Genomic DNA, 19,553 nt, shown 5'->3' with positions numbered 1-19,553 from the left:
TGATAATAATAATGCATTTTATTTATATAGCGCCTTTCTCATACATTCCTGTGAGGGTATTAAACAATACATAATACGGTAATAATACACTTATTTATATATTTCATCTCTTATACAGTCCTGTGCTTGTGTTGAATGATGATGATGAGGATGATGATAATAATAATAATAATAATAAATAATAAAAATAATAATGCATTTTATTTACATATTGCCTGTCTTATACAGTCCTGTGCTGGTATTAAAATAATAATAATAATAAAATTTATTTATATATTGCCTCTCTTATACAGTCCTGTGCTTGTGTTACATGATGATAATAATAAAATTTATTTATATAGCGCTTTTCTCATACAGTCCTGTGCTTGTGTTACATGATGATAATAATAATGCATTTTATTTATATAGCGCCTTTCTTATACAGTCCTGTGCTGGTGTTAAATAATAATAATAATAACAATAATAATAATATAGAAATAATAATAAAATGTATTTATATATTGCCTATATTCTTATACAGTCCTGTGCTGGTATTAAATGATGATGATGATGATGATAAGAATAATGCATATTACTTATATAGCAGCTTTCTCATACAGTCCTGTGATGGTATTAAACAATACATAATACAGTAATAATACACTTATTTATATATTTCCTCTCTTATACAGTCTTGTGCTTGTGTTAAATGAGGATGATAATAATAATAAAAATAATAATGCATTTTATTTACATATTGCCTTTCTTATACAGTCCTGTGCTGGTGTTAAATAATAATAATAATAAATTTTATTTATATAGCAGCTTTCTCATACAGTCCTGTGATGGTATTAAACAATACATAATACAGTAATAATACACTTATTTACATATTGCCTTTCTTATACAGTCATGTGCTGGTGTTAAATAATACATAATAAATACAGTAATAATACACTTATTTATGTATTGCCTCTCTTATACAGTCCTGTGCTTGTGTTAAATGATGATAATAATAATAATGCATTTTATTTATATATTGCCTTTCTTATGCAGTCCTATGCTGGTGTTAAATAATAATAATAACAACAATAATATGTTTTATTGATATGGCTCTTTTCTCATACAGTCCTGTGCTTGTGTTCAATAATAACACATTGTATTTATATAGCGCCTGTCCTGCACTGGAGTTGCGGACAGTAGTTTTCCATTCCGTCCCCTGTCCGTATTCTAACTGGTTTCGTGACTTGATTACGAAGGAAAAGATAAGCAGTGGAAGAGGGTCAGTCAGTCAGTCAGTTGGTCAGTCAGTTGGTCAGTCAGCCATTTTCTAACCTGCTTTGTCTTGAAGAGGGTCTTGGGGGTCTGCTGCAGTCTGTCTCAGCTAGCGCAGGGCACAAGACAGGAGCAAACCCCCCACCAGGTGCCAGCCCATTGCAGGGCACACTCACACCAGTGCCAATTTAGGATCAGTGTGAGGAGACCACACAGACATGGGGAGAACACGCCGACTCCACGCAGGGAGGGCCTGGGATGTGAATGCTGGTCTCCTTACTGCGAGGCAGCAGCACTGTGCCACCGCGCCCCCAGTAGTAGATGGTATTTGTTAGTAACAGTTATTAGATTTAAATCTCCGATAAGCAAAAACGATTTGTTGGCCGACAGGAAACCCCAAGAAAAATGAAAGTAAAACGGGCGATCAGGACACTCATGAGTTTGAAATCAGGAGCAGGACAGGACAAGTGCAGAGCGTTGTGATGGAAGCTCATTTAAAGTCTGTGAGGCAATTTAAAGACCATCTTTACAACTGAATTGATCGTCAGCCTCGCCAAGACTAAAGCACTGCACCCCCCATTTTGAAAATCACTGCCATAACAGAAAACTATTAAAAAAGAAAGACAATGAAAAAGAAGAAGAAATGAAGAAAAAAAAAAGTGTTGCGAGAGCCACACAGATAAAAATACCCGCTCGCTACACGTCACCGAAAAAAGGAAACCACAGACTGCGGTGTGCAGCTGCCATCATGACGAGAGCTGAAAGAAGCCAACGAATGGAACGAGGGGGGCCGCTCTGCTGTCTGTCTGTGTGTACAATTAACCACGAAACCGGAAAAAAAAAATATGAGCTGGAGGGCACCAACACGAGATGGCCCATCTCAGACAATCTGCCCACCTTCATCATCTCTCATATTCCACTTTAGAGCTTCCATTGATGCCCCCTCACTCCATCCATCCATTTTCTTTAACATGAGGGTCGCAGGACAGCAATCATTGAGCTTAAGGCAGGAAGAACACCTGGACGGGGTGGCAGCCCACCACATGGCCCAATTCAGGACCCCCAGTCCACCTAACCTGCATGTCTTTGGACTGTGGAATTAAACCAGGGCACCAATACCCACAAGGACAGATGTGGTGGAGAAGATGCCAACTATGAATGCAGGTCTCTGTGTTATGAGGCTGCAGCACTACCACCACTGTGCCACCCGCACCATAAGCGTCCCCCTCTAAAACCCCGCAAACTCACTGACAGGAGACACCCAACCTTGGCTTTTACATTATATAGCGCCTTTCACGTGGTGCTGCACAGGGCCTTTCGATACCCAGAAGTCCAACCATCTCATTTAGTCCTTCTGATGACCACTAGGGGGCACTCAGACAGAGGCTGCCAGTTCGGTGCTCTTTTACCAGCAGGACGAGCCCCCCACGTTAATATTCTTACTGATGGGCTTATTTATAGTCTCAAATGGGATTTGGCCGTTACGCAAGCCACAATGCGCTGAGCTGGGCAGTGAGTGGCAAGGAGCAAGCTGCCAAAATCCAATTGCTGGGCTTCCTGACGCGAAGAATCAAAGGAAATGGGTGTGGGGGGGTTGGGGGGAGGCGAGAGAAGCTGCATGCACCTGGCCATCGTCTGGGGGAGCGTGGTAGGCTGTGCAGCTCCATGTGCCAATGCCCATGTGGGATGCCTGGAGGAGGCAGGCTGGCATGGGGCGGGCCACACTGCTGCTCACCCCCAGACGACTCTTTCCTGCCTGAGGGGGCCCAGCTGCCTTCTGCGCTAATCAAAGTAAATTGCCTTTGACGGGCCGCACAAGCCGAGGCCCGGATTAGCCCTGCAGCTCAGCAGCCACCCGGCGTGAAGCCACAGTGAGTGACGCCCCTCTGGAAACCTCGCTACACCCAGAATGGCGAGACCCACTAAATCCAGTATGGCATCACCTGAGGGGTCAATGGAGGTCTGTGCCCACACCAACAAAAGCTTTCATTCAAACAAAAGGAAACGAGGAGCATTATGGCCTGGCAGGGCAGACTAACATCAATGGCCTGCCATGAAAGGGGCAAACAATGCACCTGTAAATTAACCTTCTCTTTGGCCCAACCCACAAGTCTCGAGCCACCAATCAGAACGCGGCAGCAGGAAACTGCAAGATGAACAATCTGGCAATGGTGGCATCACATTAACCACCCTGCAGGTCCACCTTACAAGCTGGGTGGGCTGCTCTGTGTTCTTTCAGATGATGACAGTCCACCTCCAGTCCTCGGGGACCTGAGCATCCATCCTGGACAGGCCTTCCTCTACAGCCTGATGCAGCTCCACTCACAAAGCTGGCAAACTTCAGGATCTCACACTCCCAAAGGAAGGCCATAACTGTCACCCCGCAACACACAGCTGACCACACCATTCATTCAGCTGTCTCACCGTCCCACCATCACCACCGCTCCATCTCTCCCACCCGTTTCTCTTGCCTGGTCACCTCTGCTCTCCCTTCTCCTCTCCTAGCACCAGTGCTAACAAACACTTCAGTCCTGACCCTCACCGTGCCAGTGACGTCGTCACCACGTGACCACAACATCATCAAAGGAAATGAGAGAAGAGACGAGGAAGAACTTGGCTGAAACGTCCCAATCAGAAAGGGGGTGACCACGGCATTTCTAATTCTCTGGGACTCCATGGCACCACAGTGAGAGACCGGAACTCAAACGGAGGACATTTGGAACGGGACGGCTCAGGCTGCTCAAGTGACCCCAGGGGCACAGCGACGACTCATTGAAGAAGTCACAGAGGATCTCAGAAGAACATCTGAGGAAATGAAGGCCTTTCCAGCCCCAGGTAAGATAGACAGATAGATACTGTAGATACGAAAGGCACTATATGAGAGAGAGAGAGACAGAGACACAAAGAGCACCATAGGACAGAGAGACACACGAAGGGCACTAAATGACAGACAGACATATGAAGGGCACTATAGGGCAGAGACACACACGGAGGGCGCTAAATGACGGGCAGAGACACACGAAGGGCGCTAAATGACGGGCAGAGACACACGAAGGGCACTATAGGGCAGAGACACACGAAGGGCACTATAAGGCAGAGACACACGAAGGGCACTATAGGACAGAGACACACACGGAGGGCGCTAAATGACAGACAGACATATGAAGGGCACTATAGGACAGAGACACACGAAGGGCACTATAGGGCAGAGAGACACATAAAGGACACTATAGGGCAGAGAGACACACGAAGGACACTATAGGGCAGAGAGACACACGAAGGACACTATAGGGCAGAGAGACACACGAAGGGCACTATAGGGCAGAGAGACAAACGAAGGGCACTATAGGGCAGAGACAAACGAAGGGCACTAAATGACAGACAGACATATGAAGGGCACTATAGGGCAGAGACACACGAAGGGCACTATAGGACAGAGACACATGAAGGGCACTATAGGACAGAGACACATGAAGGGCACTAAATGACAGACAGACATATGAAGGGCACTATAGGACAGAGACACACGAAGGGCACTATAGGACAGAGACACACGAAGGGCACTATAGGGCAGAGAGACACACGAAGGGCACTATAAGGCAGAAACACACGAAGGGCACTAAATGACAGACAGACATATGAAGGGCACTATAGGGCAGAGACACACGAAGGGCACTATAGGACAGAGACACACGAAGGGCACTATAGGGCAGAGAGACACACGAAGGACACTATAGGACAGAGACACACGAAGGGCACTATAGGGCAGAGACAAACGAAGGGCACTAAATGACAGACAGACATATGAAGGGCACTATAGGGCAGAGACACACGAAGGGCACTATAGGACAGAGACACATGAAGGGCACTATAGGACAGAGACACATGAAGGGCACTAAATGACAGACAGACATATGAAGGGCACTATAGGACAGAGACACACGAAGGGCACTATAGGACAGAGACACACGAAGGGCACTATAGGGCAGAGAGACACACGAAGGGCACTATAAGGCAGAAACACACGAAGGGCACTAAATGACAGACAGACATATGAAGGGCACTATAGGGCAGAGACACACGAAGGGCACTATAGGACAGAGACACACGAAGGGCACTATAGGGCAGAGAGACACGAAGGGCACTATAGGACAGAGACACACGAAGGGCACTATAGGACAGAGACACACGAAGGGCACTATAGGGCAGAGAGACACGAAGGGCACTATAGGACAGAGACACACGAAAGGCACTATAGGACAGAGAGACAGACAGAGACATAGACCGATGGAACGACTTTGTCCCCAAAGGTAAGTCCCACTTTAGCGAAGCTCAACTCGAGAATTGTGCACATCACGGGACTCAATGACACTTTAAAGAGATGGAGAAGAAACAGGACGAGGGCTGCACAGCGGGACACCTCTTGGTATCCAAGAAGAACATCAGTGCTCAGCTGGCACTGGCGAAGGAAACACGCGGATGGAGCCTTCTGGAATAATGACAGACGAGTCAGAGGGACACAAGGCCCTCGAGGTCTGGCGGGTGACGATGTGCCCATCAGGCCCACAGCCCCTTTCTTGTTGCACTTCCTTGACTGCCAGTGGATTGAGTTTTGCGTCTTTAGAACATCAGCGGAGAAAGACTCTTTAAAGTCAAAGTGAAAACAGAGCTCTGCAGAGGGGTCTAGAGGAGTTCCAGACATAAAGCCCTAAATAAGTGATCTCTTAAGTATCCCCCCCCCCTCATCAGGTCACCATTCACTAGATGGCCGCCATGACACCCTTCAGTCGGTGTACACAGGCCTCTGTCCGTTCTTCTTTATCAAACTGCTTAGCTGAATCAGGTGTCATGGTGGCTGTGAATGCACAGCCTTTGTCAAGTCCGGCCACAAACTCTCCACTGGACTGAGATCTCGCCTCTGACTCGGCCACTCCAGGACGTTCACCTTGCTGTTTTGAAGCCACTTCTGTGTCGCTTCGGCTTCACCTGTGAGCTCGTTGTCTTCTCCCAAGGTGCAGATTCCTTGTGGACCACATGAGGATTTCTCCACAGTTTGCTTCATTCATTTGACCCTCACACTGGCACACCCTGACGGTTATGAAGCTCAACGTTGGTTTCATCAGAACACAAAACCTTCTTCCAGTAAACTTCAGAGTCTCCCATGCGATGTTCAGAGTCAAAAAAGACAAATTCAGTCCAATGGGGGGAAAAAAAGTGAAAACCTTCAAAGGGTGAATACTTTTTGGATAACATGGAGCCACTTATGTGGAGATGTGTTGCTGACCCGTCATTATTGCAGAAGCCAGGAATTCTGCACTGTTCCAGAATGTTCTTCAGGAGGGTATCTGGTCATGTGACCCGATGCTGATACGTCATTGGGTTATACAGCCAAAAAACATACACACAAAAGCAAGTCGCCAATTGAATAATAGCTCAGAAGATCTGCAGCAGCCAGCCCAAGCCAGAGGAGTGGACCTGAAACGAGCAAATCGACCCTCGCCAAGTGACCGGCGTGTCTGAACTGTGGCAGTTCTGGCAAGAAGAGTAAACTCCGATTCCACAACTGTGGCATGAAAGACTGGGATCAAACCAGAGGAAGCGTTCAGTTGAGATAATTGTTGCTTAAGGTGCTGCAACCAAATATTGGAACTGGGGAGGGGGGGCAATTACTTTTTCACATTGGACAAATTCCTCGAATTAAGAAAGTAACGACTTGAGTGTTCACTCGGGTTCCCTTTCTCTATTATGGCATTTTGTCCAAAGGTCTGAGGCCACTCGTTGTCCAAAACAGGAGAGATTTGGAAGGGGGGGTAATTACTTTTTCACAGCTGGCTGACAAACAATTCTATCTACAGAAGGGGGGGTGGGGAGGTTGTGCTGGTCCTGCTACCCCCACCCCAACCCCAACAACAAGCCAGCCACATAAAAGGAGACTTGTGAGCAAAGTGCGAGGAAGCGCGACATCTGGGAGCAGAGCTGAGGTTCCTCGTCCGCCTCCAGCAGCTGGGAGAGGAAACGAGCGCCGAAATGGAGGAACTGGGCGGCTGCTGACATATTTTTCCTCCAAAATGCGGCTGCCCAGAGAGAGCAAAGAAATGGCTCAAAAAGCCCTGCTCAGATTACAGCCCGACACAGCCTGCCACCCAATCCGGAGGCAGTTTCGAGTTCGGGGGCCGACCCCGAGAGGAAGAGCGGCACACAAAGACGACCAAAAAAAAAAAAAAAAACACGGGGCCTGCAAGACACCAGGCCTGTGGAACGAGACCCCGGCCAGGTGAGCCGTAGAACCAGGTCATGGATGACAGGGTAGTATGGGAAGACACCGAAAAAAGGCCATTAGCGGAATAAATCAAAATATGTGGAGAAGCCCAAGCAGACTGGCAAGGTCAACAAATCTGACTGGATCAGCCCATCTGGAGGAAAATGACAGCGCGACAGAAACGGAAGATCTGGCAAGATCAACCCAGCGAAAGGTTTTGCAGGTCGGCGGTGGGAATGGCATTGATGAGACAGGATCAGCCCCCAGAGATATACGGGGCTTAAAATCTTGCTGGATCCTCTCTTCTTAGAAGGGCAGGATCAGCCCACTAAACCTCTAGCCTAAAAAACACAGAGGACATTCACCATGGTACATTAAACAAAGATAACGGAGAAAGGGCCAACTCCAACTCACAGGATCAACCAGAACTGAATGGCGACACTAAAACCAGGACAGATCCCGCAGGGTAAGCCATTCCAAAGGTGAGAGTTCAGGCATCGCAGCATCTCACAGGATCGTCCCCTTGAATCTAAAAAGCGGGAGCAGTGACAAAATATGGGAAATGGAACCAATTGGATCAAAAATGTTGTACATCATCTGCCTTGGATAAAGGCATCAGCCAAAATAAGTAAAAATGTTTTCGGCTGGAGCAGATCCCTCCTCATCTTCACTCGGTTTCATATAGTGCCTTTCATTGTGAGCCCTATCGTAACAGTAAAAGGGCAAGAAGATAAGGCGAGACCCTCCTTGCCCGCTCTTCTGTAGGTAGATTGGAATCATTCGCTTAGTATAGCGCCTTTCATGATGACACTACAAACAAAACAAAGATAAAGGAAAAAGGGCCAACTGCAATTCACAGGATCAACCAGAAGTGAATGACGACATTAAAACCAGGGCTGATCCAGCAGGGTGGGCCTTTCCACGGGTTAGCATTCGGGCATCACGGCACCTCACAGGATCATCTCCTTGAATTTGAAAAGCAGTGAGAAAATATGTGGCCTCTAAAATAACCCAGAGCTTTGTCACAGGATCAGTCGTCCTAAACAAGAAGCCAAAGACACAACATCTCTCACAGGATCCTTCTGCTAAGCTCTAATGAGATTGGCCATTTCAAAAACAGGACTGGTCATTCCAGACACAGCCAAAAGGTGATCTCATCGGATCACACTCGCCAGAAAACATGGCACAAGAACGCAACATCTCACAGGAGCAACCCTAACTCAGTTATGAGACTAAAAACCATGGAGAGTCCCGGAATGATCAGCCTTCCTGAAGATGGTGGTGCAGTCATTCAACATCTCACAGGATCAGCCCACTAAACACCAGGGAATACCCAATAAAGAGCTGCCATTTCACAGATGAGGGTACAACCATACGACATCTTACATGTCTGGCCATTCCAAAAGTGGTGGTGGTACCAACATACGATATCTCACAGGGTCAGTCCTATGCCGCCTCTGCTCCACAGACCAGTAGAAGTTCACTCAATGCTTCATATAGTGCCTTTCAAAAGACAGAGTGAGTCAGGCAGTACAGTGCAAGTCGCAATAGGAGCAGAGAAACACTAAACTATCGGGGGTAACTTGTGTCAGCAGTGGGATTCAAACCACCCACTTGGCTCTACATAGTGTATATGTCAGCACACTACATCATGAAAGCACCAACAGAGCAGGTCCAATGAGTGAATGAGCAGAAAAACACGCAACATGTCCCAGGATCAGCCACTCCAAAGACGGTGGGCGCAAACATAAAATATCACACAATCTCAGAAATATTCATTTAACAATAATCTCTAAATGCAGCTGACGGTGGAGGCGTGAAGTGTGTCACTCGATCAGCCCCCCCTGAGTTATGAACTTTAAAGTACGAGATCCACATCTCTGACCATGGAGATCCATACTGGTGACATCTCCAAAAAATCAGCCCGGCCTCTGGAGTGGAGTTTGGGCCCTCTAATTCAAATCTGAGAAGTTAAGATTTGGGTGCCCACTCATTCCTGAGGTTGAGCCACTAAGCTGACCCAAGTGTCCCGAAGTGTCTTAGCGCATTTTAAGGTGTCCCAGGTTCTCTTAAGGTGGTATGACGCCGCCACAGTTTGCGTCTCAGTGGAGATCTCGCCGCAAGGTCTCTGACCACAAACACTCACCTTGCCTGTTTTTTGTCTCAATGAATTTTAAAATGCGACAGACCTGACCATATGGGAGGGAGGGAGGGAGGTGGGGGTTCCCATCGAGACCCCCGTGGAGAACAGGTGGTTGTGCTACCAGCAAACTTACAGGATCAGTCATTCTAAAGAAGAAGATGAAGACACGCAAGATCTCACTGGATCAGTCCACTGAATCGTGCAACTAAACCCAGGAGGAAAGGCAATGCCATTCTAAAAAAGGTCCCAACTCCATCTCACAGGATCAGCCGTTCCGAAAACAATGCTAGAAGACAATCCTGGACAAGGGGATGCCGATTTCGAAGGGGCCTCTTCAGCTTTTAGTGGGCCGATACTGTGACACCGTTCAAGTATCCAACATCTTCTTTGGAGCTCTACTCAAGTGCTGGGATCCGAATCAAGGAGGACCTTCTACTTTAGGAATGTCACGTCCTGGGAGACACCACAGGACACTGGAAGGTCAAGTGAGAACCAAAGGAGATCTCGTGGAATTGGAGGTTCCCAAAGAATGGCGTTGCCTTCGGGTTTGATCCTATGGTACGACACAGAGCCAAAGGATCAGTTCTGTCAAAGAACGTGGAGGGTGCAAAATTAGCTCACCAAGTCAATGCATGAGCCCCAAAAGCAGGAGCTCCACACCTCCAAAGGTGGCTGACAGTGCACACAGGATCAGGCCACCGAATTACAAACCTAAAACCATGGAGGGTCTAACGAGATCTGCCACACCACAGACGAAGATTCAAACGGTTCCAAATGTAACGCTAAAGGAGCACAGTGGATTTAGGAGTGGAGCCAATGGGATCAGCCATTTCAAAGATGGTGGCATCTCGCAGGATCAGCCCACTGAATTATAAAACTAAAGCCAGGGACACTCCAGCCAGCTCAGCCATTTTGAAAAATGGAGGAAGAGGCAGTCAACATTTCACAGGATCAGCCATTTCAAAGAATGTGATATAAGAATCTGATATCCTGCAGAAGTCCATTAAATCGTGGAAATACATGCAAGGAATTTCTAATGAGATTTACAGTAGCATTCCACAGGTTGAAGCACAAATATGCAATAGGATTGTAAATTCCATGGAGGTGACACTGTGTCACCAGATCAGCCTACTGCATTACGAGCCAAACAGTAGCAGAGGTCCCTCTAGATCTGCATCTGTGATAATGGAGGTCCACACGTGACGCCTAACAGGATCAGCCCTGCCAATGGACAACCCCGATACACGTACAGGAAATGAAGATGAAGGCTACAGACACACCTGGTTCTCCTAATTAGAATCCAAAATGGTACAATTTGGGAGACCACTGGGTCATGACAGGATCAGGTTCTTCAACTATAAAAACTACAAGCATCTCACAGGATCAGCCATTCGAAAGACAAAGATGGTGGACATCACACAGGATCAGCCCACTGAATCACGAAACTCAAACCTAGGGAAAGTCAATGGGTGTTTCAGTAAAGCCCTCAAAGATACTGCACTGCGAGATGCACATCTCATATCATCAGGCGGAGAACCAATGGGAACGGCCATTTCAAAAAAAGATGGTCTCTCACAGGATCAACCCACAAAATGTATAAGACTGCAAGATACATTGTGGGATCACCCCTCTAAAGATGGGAGCACAGACACGTGACATTTCACAGGATCTGCCATTTTACAGAAGGAGGCATACGCATGTCATATCTCACAGGATCAGCCATTATAAGAACCGCAACATCTTGCAGGATGGGCCATTTCAAAGGAGGTGGCACACACGCGAGATCTTCAGGAGATCCCGGGAGATGTGCCAGGATGTGGATCTCCTGTAGACAAAGATCTCAGAGGAATGTCTCCCGCTTTTACCCTCATAATTAATTGGGCTGATTCTGCGAGACTTTCCAAGCCCCACCAACACTACCATTGGAACGGCTGGTTCCACTTTTGGAAGGTCTGACTCGCATGAAATTAAAGGGTGAAGTGATATCTCAGTGCAACCGTATGATCTCTCAAGGGAATCGGCCATTTGAAAAATATGAATGAAGATGAAGGCTGCAGGCACACAACCGAGGCAATGACAGGATCGGGCGCTTTGGGTATGAGGATACAAGCATCTTACAAGATCGGCCATGCTAAAGATGAAGATACTGGCATGCGACGTCCGACAGGATCAGCCCAGTGAACCATAAAATTAAAAAGAACAAAAAAAAAATCAGAGATCATCCACCGGGGGTAAGACACACAACGTCTCACAGAGTCGACCCACTGAATTACAAACAGCAGCGACGGCACAGGAGTTGAGGGTCAGCAGCATGGGTCGCCCCTTATGACGTCAAGTCCAACCGAAAGCACGAATCCAACTCTGTCCTAAAGCCCCATCACTTTGAAGATGGGATTAAAGTCCACCACCCAAGTGACAAACGTCCATTTACTGTCATTCAGTGCGGGATCAGCCGAGGCCACGCCATGCCTTACTGGCATCAGGACAATGGAAGGAGATAAAGCCAGTCGGGATGCCAGCCCAACACACACACACACACACCTCGGATCGGATGATTCCCATTCAGCTCCTCAGTTATGGCCTCCAAGTTGGCTTCTTCACTGCTGCCTATGAGCAAACTGATTGGGATTAAAGTCACAAAACAATCCATAAGGAGCACTGGACACGCCAGGAAGCGCAAACCGAGCCGTCAAATCCCCACTGACAGACGACCTCCCACAGGGTACCTTTCTGGGTTAAACCAAAGTCCTTCCATGACAATTGCAAAGGAACACAATAGGAGTCACGTGGCACAGTGCAAGGTTTACAACAGAAGCAGGGAAACGCCACACCGCTGGAGGAACTTGTGTCAGCAGTGGGCTTCACACCACCCACTTATTTTATATAGTGCCTTTCATGGTGAGACTACACTCCTTTACTCAGACAGCATGGCATATGTAATTTTTTTCGGACTTCAAACCCTGAGGTTGTGGGTTCAAATGCCACGACTGACACGGACACTATGTGACCCGGAGCAAGTCACTCGACCGCCTCTGCTCCAACGGGAAATGGAACCAATTGTATCATAAATGTTGCAAGTCGCTTGTCTTGGATACCCAGGTCATGGATGACAGGGTAGTATGGGAAGACACCGAAAAAAGGCCATTAGCGGAATGAATCAAAATATGTGGACAAGCCCAAGCAGACTGGCAAGATCAGCCGGCATGGAGCTACAAAGAAGTGAAATCTGACTGGATCAGCACATCTGGAGGAAAATGACAGCGCGACAGAAATGGAAGATCTGGCAAGATCAACCCAGCGAAAGGTTTTGCAGGTTGGCGGTGGGAATGGCATTGATGAGACAGGATCAGCCCCCAGAGATATACGGGCTTAAAATCTTGCTGGAACCTCTCCCCGTAGAAAGGCAGGATCAGCCCACTGAACCTCTAGCCTAAAAAACACAGAGGACATTCAACATGGTACATTAAACAAAGATAACGGAGAAAGGGCCAACTCCAACTCACAGGATCAACTAGAACTGAATGACGACACTAAAACCAGGGCAGATCCCGCAGGGTCAGCCATTCCAAAGGTGAGAATTCTGGCATCGCAGCATCTCACAGGATCATCCCCTTGAATCTAAAAAGCGGGAGCAGTGACAAAATATGGGAAATGGAACCAATTGGATCAAAAAATGTTGTAAGTCGTCTGCCTTGGATAAAAGCGTCAGCCAAAATAAGTAAAATGTTTTCGGCTGGAGCAGATCCCTCCTCACCTTCACTCGTTTTCATATAGTGCCTTTCATCGTGAGCCCTATCCTAACAGCAAAAGGGCAAGAAGATAAGGCGAGACCCTCCTTGCCCTCTCTTCTGTAGGTAGGTTGGAATCATTTGCGCAGTATAGCGCCTTTCATGATGAGCGCTACAAAAAATAAAAAAAAAAAGATAAAGGAAAAAGGGCCAACTCCAACTCACAGGATCAACCAGAAGTGAATGACAACACTAAAACCAGAGCTGATCCAGCAGGGTCGGCCATTCCACAGGTCAGCATTCGGGTATCACGGCACCTCAGAGGATCATCCCCTTGAATTTGAAAAGAAGTGAGAAAATATGTGGTCTCTGAAACAGCCCACAGGATCAGTCACCTTAAAGAAGAAGCCAAAGACACATCATCTCTCACAGGATCAGTCTATTGAGCTCTAATGGGATCAGCCATTAAAATATATATATCTCACGGGATTGGTCATTTCAGACACAGCCAAAAGGTATTGGACATCATCATTGGAGAAAACATGGCACAAGAACGCAACATCTCACAGGTTAAACCCTAACTCAGTTATGAAACTTAAAAACCATGGAAAGACCCGGAAAGATCAGCCTTCCTGAAGACGGTGGTGCAGTCATTCAACACCTCACAGGATCAGCCCACTAAACAGCAGGGAACACCCAATAAGAGCTGCCATTGCACAGATGAAGGTACAACCATATGACATCTTACATGTCTGGCCATTCCAAAAGTAGTGGTGGTGCAAACATACGACATCTCACAGGGTCAGTCCTACACCACCTCTGCTCCGCAGACCAGTAGAAGTTCACTCAATCACTCATATAGTGCCTTTCAAAAGACAGAGTTTCAGTCAGGCAGTACAGTGCAAGTCGCAATAGGAGCAGAGGAACACTAAACTATCGGGGGTAACTTGTGTCAGCGGTGGGATTCAAACCACCCACTTGGCTTTACATAGTGTATATAGCTTACTCCTCATTGCAGTTTTCGAATGAAAGCTTTACCTGAGTTTCATATAGCGCCTTTCCTCATTAACCTTATCCTAACCTCACAGCCAAAAGATAGAAAGTTAAAGTAAGGTCCTCTGTGCCCTCTCCTCTGCACTGCACAAACAGATCTGAACCATTCACTCAGTATAGCGCCTTTCCTCATTAACCCTATCCTAACCTCACAGCCAAAGGATAGAAAGTTAAAGTGAGGCCCTCTGCGCCGTGCCCTCTCCTCTGCACTGCACAAACAGATGTGAACCATTCATTCAGTATAGTGCCTTGCATGGTGAACAGTACAAAAAACAGCACAGTAGTGCAGTGCTATGATAGTCAGAACATGAGCACGGGGAGAACAAGCATCACCATCACCAAGCTCACCCAGTGCCTTTCATGACAAAGTAGTTAAGTCAGACAGCACAGGCCAAGTCCCAGGAGGAGCAGGGGTACACTAAACTATTGGGGTAACTTGTGTCAGCGGTGGGATTCACTTGGCTTTATATGGCATCTTTCATCGTGAAACCAAAAGGGTCTTTACTCAGACAGCAGCTCTTTACTCCTCACTGCAGTTTTTGAATGGAAGCCTTAGCCGAGTTTCATATAGCGCCTTTCCTCATTAACCCTATCCTAACCTCACAGCCAAAGGACAGAAAGTTAAAGTGAGACCCTCTGTGCCCTCTCCTCTGCACTCCACAAACAGATCTGAGCCATTCACTCAGTATAGCGTCTTTCCTCATTAACCCTATCCTAACCTCAAGGACAGAAAGTTAAAGTGAGGCCCTCTGCTCTGTGAACCATTCACTCAGTATAGTGCCTTGCATGGTGAACAGTAAAAAAAAAAGCCCATTAGTGCAGTGCTCCGATAGTCGCAACATGTGCACGGGGAGAACAAGCATCACCGTCACTGCTCCACAGGCACATTAGCAGCTCACTCAGTGCTCCATATAGTGCCTTTCATGACAAAGAATTTAAGTCAGACAGCACAGTCCAAATCACAGGAGGAATAGGGGATCACCAAACTGTTGGGGTAACTTGTGTCAGCAGCGGTGGGATTCAAACTAGCCACTTGGCTTTATATAGCATCTTTCATGATGAAACCAAAGGGTCTTTACTCAGGTTCACTCCTCATCGTGGTCTGGGAAGGGATAGCTCAACTGTGTTTCATATAGCGTCTTCATCATTAACCCTCTCCTAACCGGCCTTTATCACACACTGCAAAAGGACAGAAAATGAAAGTGAGACCCTCTGTGCCCTCTCTTCTGTATTGGACAGATTTGAACCACTCACTCAGTGTAGCGCCTCACACTGCTCAGTATACGGTCGAGTCTTCACAGTGCTGGGTCTTATAAAGGACCATCAGAAACACACAGAGCAGGATGCTCGACCTGAAAGTCGCTATATAAAACACTAGTCAATACCCAGTGTAATTGTGTGAAAACAGGACGCGAGACAGGTTTGCTATTTTATTAAAAATAAAAAGCTGACCCTTATGTATTCAAGACTCTCTGCTACAGCATTTGAAGTTTGGCTCAGGTCCACCCCAATCTATTGATCATTGCGGAGATGTTTCTGCATCTTGGTTGGAGTCCATCTGTGGTCACTCTGATCGACTGGTGGTAGTGGCATGCTGGGTAACGCTTTGGAGTTTAAATCCCACTACTGACACCAGTCACCAGATACACATCACTTTGCTCACCTTGGAAAACCACAAGAAATGGAACCAGTTGTGTCTGTCAAGTGTTAAAGTAAGTCACCTTGGATAGCGAAAATGTAAAATATGACTGGATAGGATTAGGAAAGGCACATACTGTAGAAGGTCCAACTGCTGAGCACAAACCAAGCCATGAGGTCCAAGAAACGGGATTGTGTCTAGATGCAGATCTGGGGATGGCTGCACCATTAGAGGTTCCCAAGAGCCCAGTGGCCTCCGTAATTCTTAAGTCAAAGAAGTTTGGAACAAGCAGGACTCTTCTCGGTGTTGCAAGGTCAAAACTGAGCAATTGGTGGAACAGATAACCAAGAAGACAATGGGCACCCTGGAAGAGAACCGGTGTGGAGACAGGAGAAGCTTCCAGAAGGACAACCACCACTGCAACACTTCACCAACCTGGGCTTTGTGGCAGATTGGATGGATAGAGGACACATGGAGGCTCTGTTGGGAGTTTCTAAGAAGGCACCTAAAGGAATGTCAGACTGGGAGAAACAAGATTCTCTGCACTGAAGAAACCAGGACTGAGCTGCCTGGCCACATCTGGAGGATGCCTGGCACCACTCATCACCTGTCCAATGCCAGTCCATTGGTAAAGCATCACAGACTGGGAGACTGGACAGGGTCAAGGAAATCCTGAACCAAGCAAAGTCAAGAGAGGTCCTTAAGCAGAACCTGCTCCGGGCGATCTGAACCTCAGACTGGGCCAACCACTCACAAAGCAAAGTGGCATTCGGACCACCCTGGGAATGTCCTGGAGTTACGAAGCCAAAGGCCGAAACAAACCTCTCTGCAGAGACCAGAAAATAGCCGTCAGCTGATGGTTTCCATCCAACCTGGCAGAAAGTCCTCAAATCCAGGTGTGCCAAGCTCGTCACATCAGACTGGAATCAATAAAGTTGTTGAGTAAAGGGTCTGAATGTCTGTAAATGGGAGAGTGCCATTATTTTTAATAAAAAGCCCTGTTTTCGCTTTTTTTATTCTGGAGTATTAAGTGTTGCTCGCTGAGCGAGAAAATTAACCGAAATAATTTAACACACAAAGCTGAAACGGAACACAATGTGAGCAAGTGATGGGACCTGAAGACTTTCTGAAGGCGCTATATACTCAAATTAGGAACTGATCCCTGATGGCCACCCCCTTCCTTCCGATCATGTACCCCTCGTCACAGCTCTTCATTTCTGGTGCTTGGGTTAAACTGGTCGTATTGTGTGTAGGTCTCTTTGGGACCCCCAAATTGTCCCCGCGCGTCTTAAGGTGTCCCGACTTCTCTTAAGGTGGTATGGCGCCGTCACAGTTCCTGTCTCAGCAGAGATTTCGCCTCGAGGTCTCTGACCAGAAACACTCGCCCTGCCAGTTTTTTTTCTCAATGAATTCTAAAATGCGACAGACCTGACCATACGGGAGGGAGGGCTTCCCATCGAGACCCCCGTGGAGGACAGGTGGTGGGCTGCGCTCTCTCTCTCTCTCCTTTTTCTCCGCGACGTCCGACTTCAAGCTGATCTCGCCTTTCATCCCATAAGCCAGACGTGTCGCACTTGGAAATGATCGACTGTGGAGGCGCCACGCGGCCGGGTCTGCAGCCGCACGTGGGACTTAGGGGGGCAATCTGGAATGGTCTGCACAACTTCTAAAACACACCGCGCCGACGTGAGGACCCACTTCAGCCCCCCCAAATGACATCATCAGGACCAGAGAAGGGGACAAGTGGACAGCACTGGACAGAAAGAAAGATGACCACCACAACATTACTGCACCCCCAACTACCACATCATAACCGAGGGGACTGAGCCCCACCCGAGTGTAAACACCCCCCCCCCCGCCCACTTTTTGTTCTGTCATACTCCACACGAGTAGATGAAGCGCACAAAAGTTAAGCGGCAACTTCTGAAAAACAAATCGAACTCAAAGCAAGCCCCCCATTTTGGGAAGGAGTAACCTAACGGTGGGCTCCGAGGGGGTCGGCGGGCGGCACAGTAGCTGCGCTCGCGAATCGGACTCCTCCCGAGAACAAAGAGGGCGAAAACGTGCGAACAGCCCTGCGATCACACGCCCAGCTGTTAATGTATTTTAAGGGGGGGGGGGGGTAATTGTGGGGGGGCTACTTTCTTTCATAAAAGTCACAGGGAGCGTGACCCCATCCCCCCACTGAGCGCCGCGCACGCAACTTTGTAAATTCCGACACAACTGAAGTGTGAAGAGGACCGTGTGCCCCCCCCGCCACAAACCGCCGTAGGATTTCAAGTTTTTGCAGACACAGCGAGCGCCAGAAGGAAACGCGCAGCCGCTACAAAAAAAAAAAGATTCTCCGCTAGAAATCGGCGTGACCACGGGGGCTGGGCATAGAATCTGGGGGGCTCCGATTACTCTCCCCACGGGTCTCTCCAGACAAAGGCTCCCACGCAGGAATGCGACGCCCCCCCCCCCCCTTTTTTTTTACCCATGCCCCATCGGTGGTGTGGCTTACCAGCACTAGCGCGAACCTCTCCTCCAGTTCACACTGCTCGGGCATGGGCAGTTTGAGGGGCAGGATGTGCGGCTTGAACTCCGTCGACCCATCCACGCTCTCCACGTTCCCCATTTCTCCTCCGGGACGGCGATTTCCTCTCGAAGATCAACAGATCCTGCGCGTGGAACGGACGGGCCCTCGCAAGGCGAGTCCAGCTGCGGATGCTGCGCTCCTCACAACTTTCACGATCTCCACTTTTAAACAAATAAAAAAAAAATAATAAAAGATTTACAAGATAAGAATCACTGGAAACCCCGGTGGGGAATGCGAGTACTTTCCACAGATCGCAGACTCGAAAAAAGCAACAAAAAAAAACCCGTAAAAAAATAACCACACGCACGCACGCACGCAAATACTCCACTGGAAAAGCAGGCGACCGTCCGAAGCGACAAAGGAAACTTCGGAACTTTTAAGAGTCCGTCAAAATCCAATGTGGAAGGCGTCCCGGAGCGTGGACAGCGGCTAGTCCTTCAATTCCCCCGCGTGTCCGCAGTCCTCCGCTTCCCATTTCTTTACAGACGTGGCTGCTGAGCGGCTACAATCACGGGATCCTCGCATTAAACCTTCGCTCCGGAGCGGTACCGCACATCAGCTCAGCCCTCGGCGTTCCATTCATCACCTCACAGCGGAGGGGTTGGCCCCGCCTCTGCAACTTGACCACGCCTTCTGGACGAGCCCGCTGCGGCAGCGGTGAGTGTGATTGGCGAAGTCGTCCGCCCGTCATCCTTAACGCTCGGGCTGCGCAAACAAAATCTGACAAAGTGGCAGATGTCGCCTCCTGGTGGTCGAGTTCAGGAACTTACGACGTTCATATCCTTAACGGTGTTAAATTCAGTTCGGTTCCTTTATGTTTGTGCAGGCGCACAGCGCTGTGATAAATTCTCAGGTAAGGTGCAGGTGTAAATGTTACCTATTAAGTACACATACAGACA

At 47.9% G+C, this 19,553-nt stretch overlaps 1 protein-coding gene across 6 annotated transcripts in view; it reads right to left on the bottom strand.

The window, feature by feature from the left end:
* fmnl3 (formin-like 3) overlaps positions 1-19,315 on the bottom strand; it is a 61,951-nt gene extending 42,636 nt beyond the window's left edge. For 2 of the 6 annotated variants that reach the window (XM_028798617.2, XM_051925035.1), the window contains exon 1: positions 18,580-19,315. In XM_028798617.2, the coding sequence (XP_028654450.1) occupies positions 18,580-18,693 (114 nt within the window). In that variant the 5' untranslated portion in view covers positions 18,694-19,315. The remainder of the gene's footprint in view (positions 1-18,579) is intronic. The other 4 variants (XM_051925033.1, XM_051925034.1, XM_028798615.2 and 1 more) reach the window with 4 other exon arrangements.
* Positions 19,316-19,553: the final 238 nt, after the last annotated feature.

This window comes from Erpetoichthys calabaricus, chromosome 3 (assembly GCF_900747795.2).
Source record: "Erpetoichthys calabaricus chromosome 3, fErpCal1.3, whole genome shotgun sequence".
NCBI classification, from domain to species: Eukaryota; Metazoa; Chordata; class Cladistia; order Polypteriformes; family Polypteridae; genus Erpetoichthys; species Erpetoichthys calabaricus.
The sequence above is the reverse complement of the archived record's forward strand: the minus strand, read 5'-3'. Positions and strand labels throughout refer to the sequence as shown.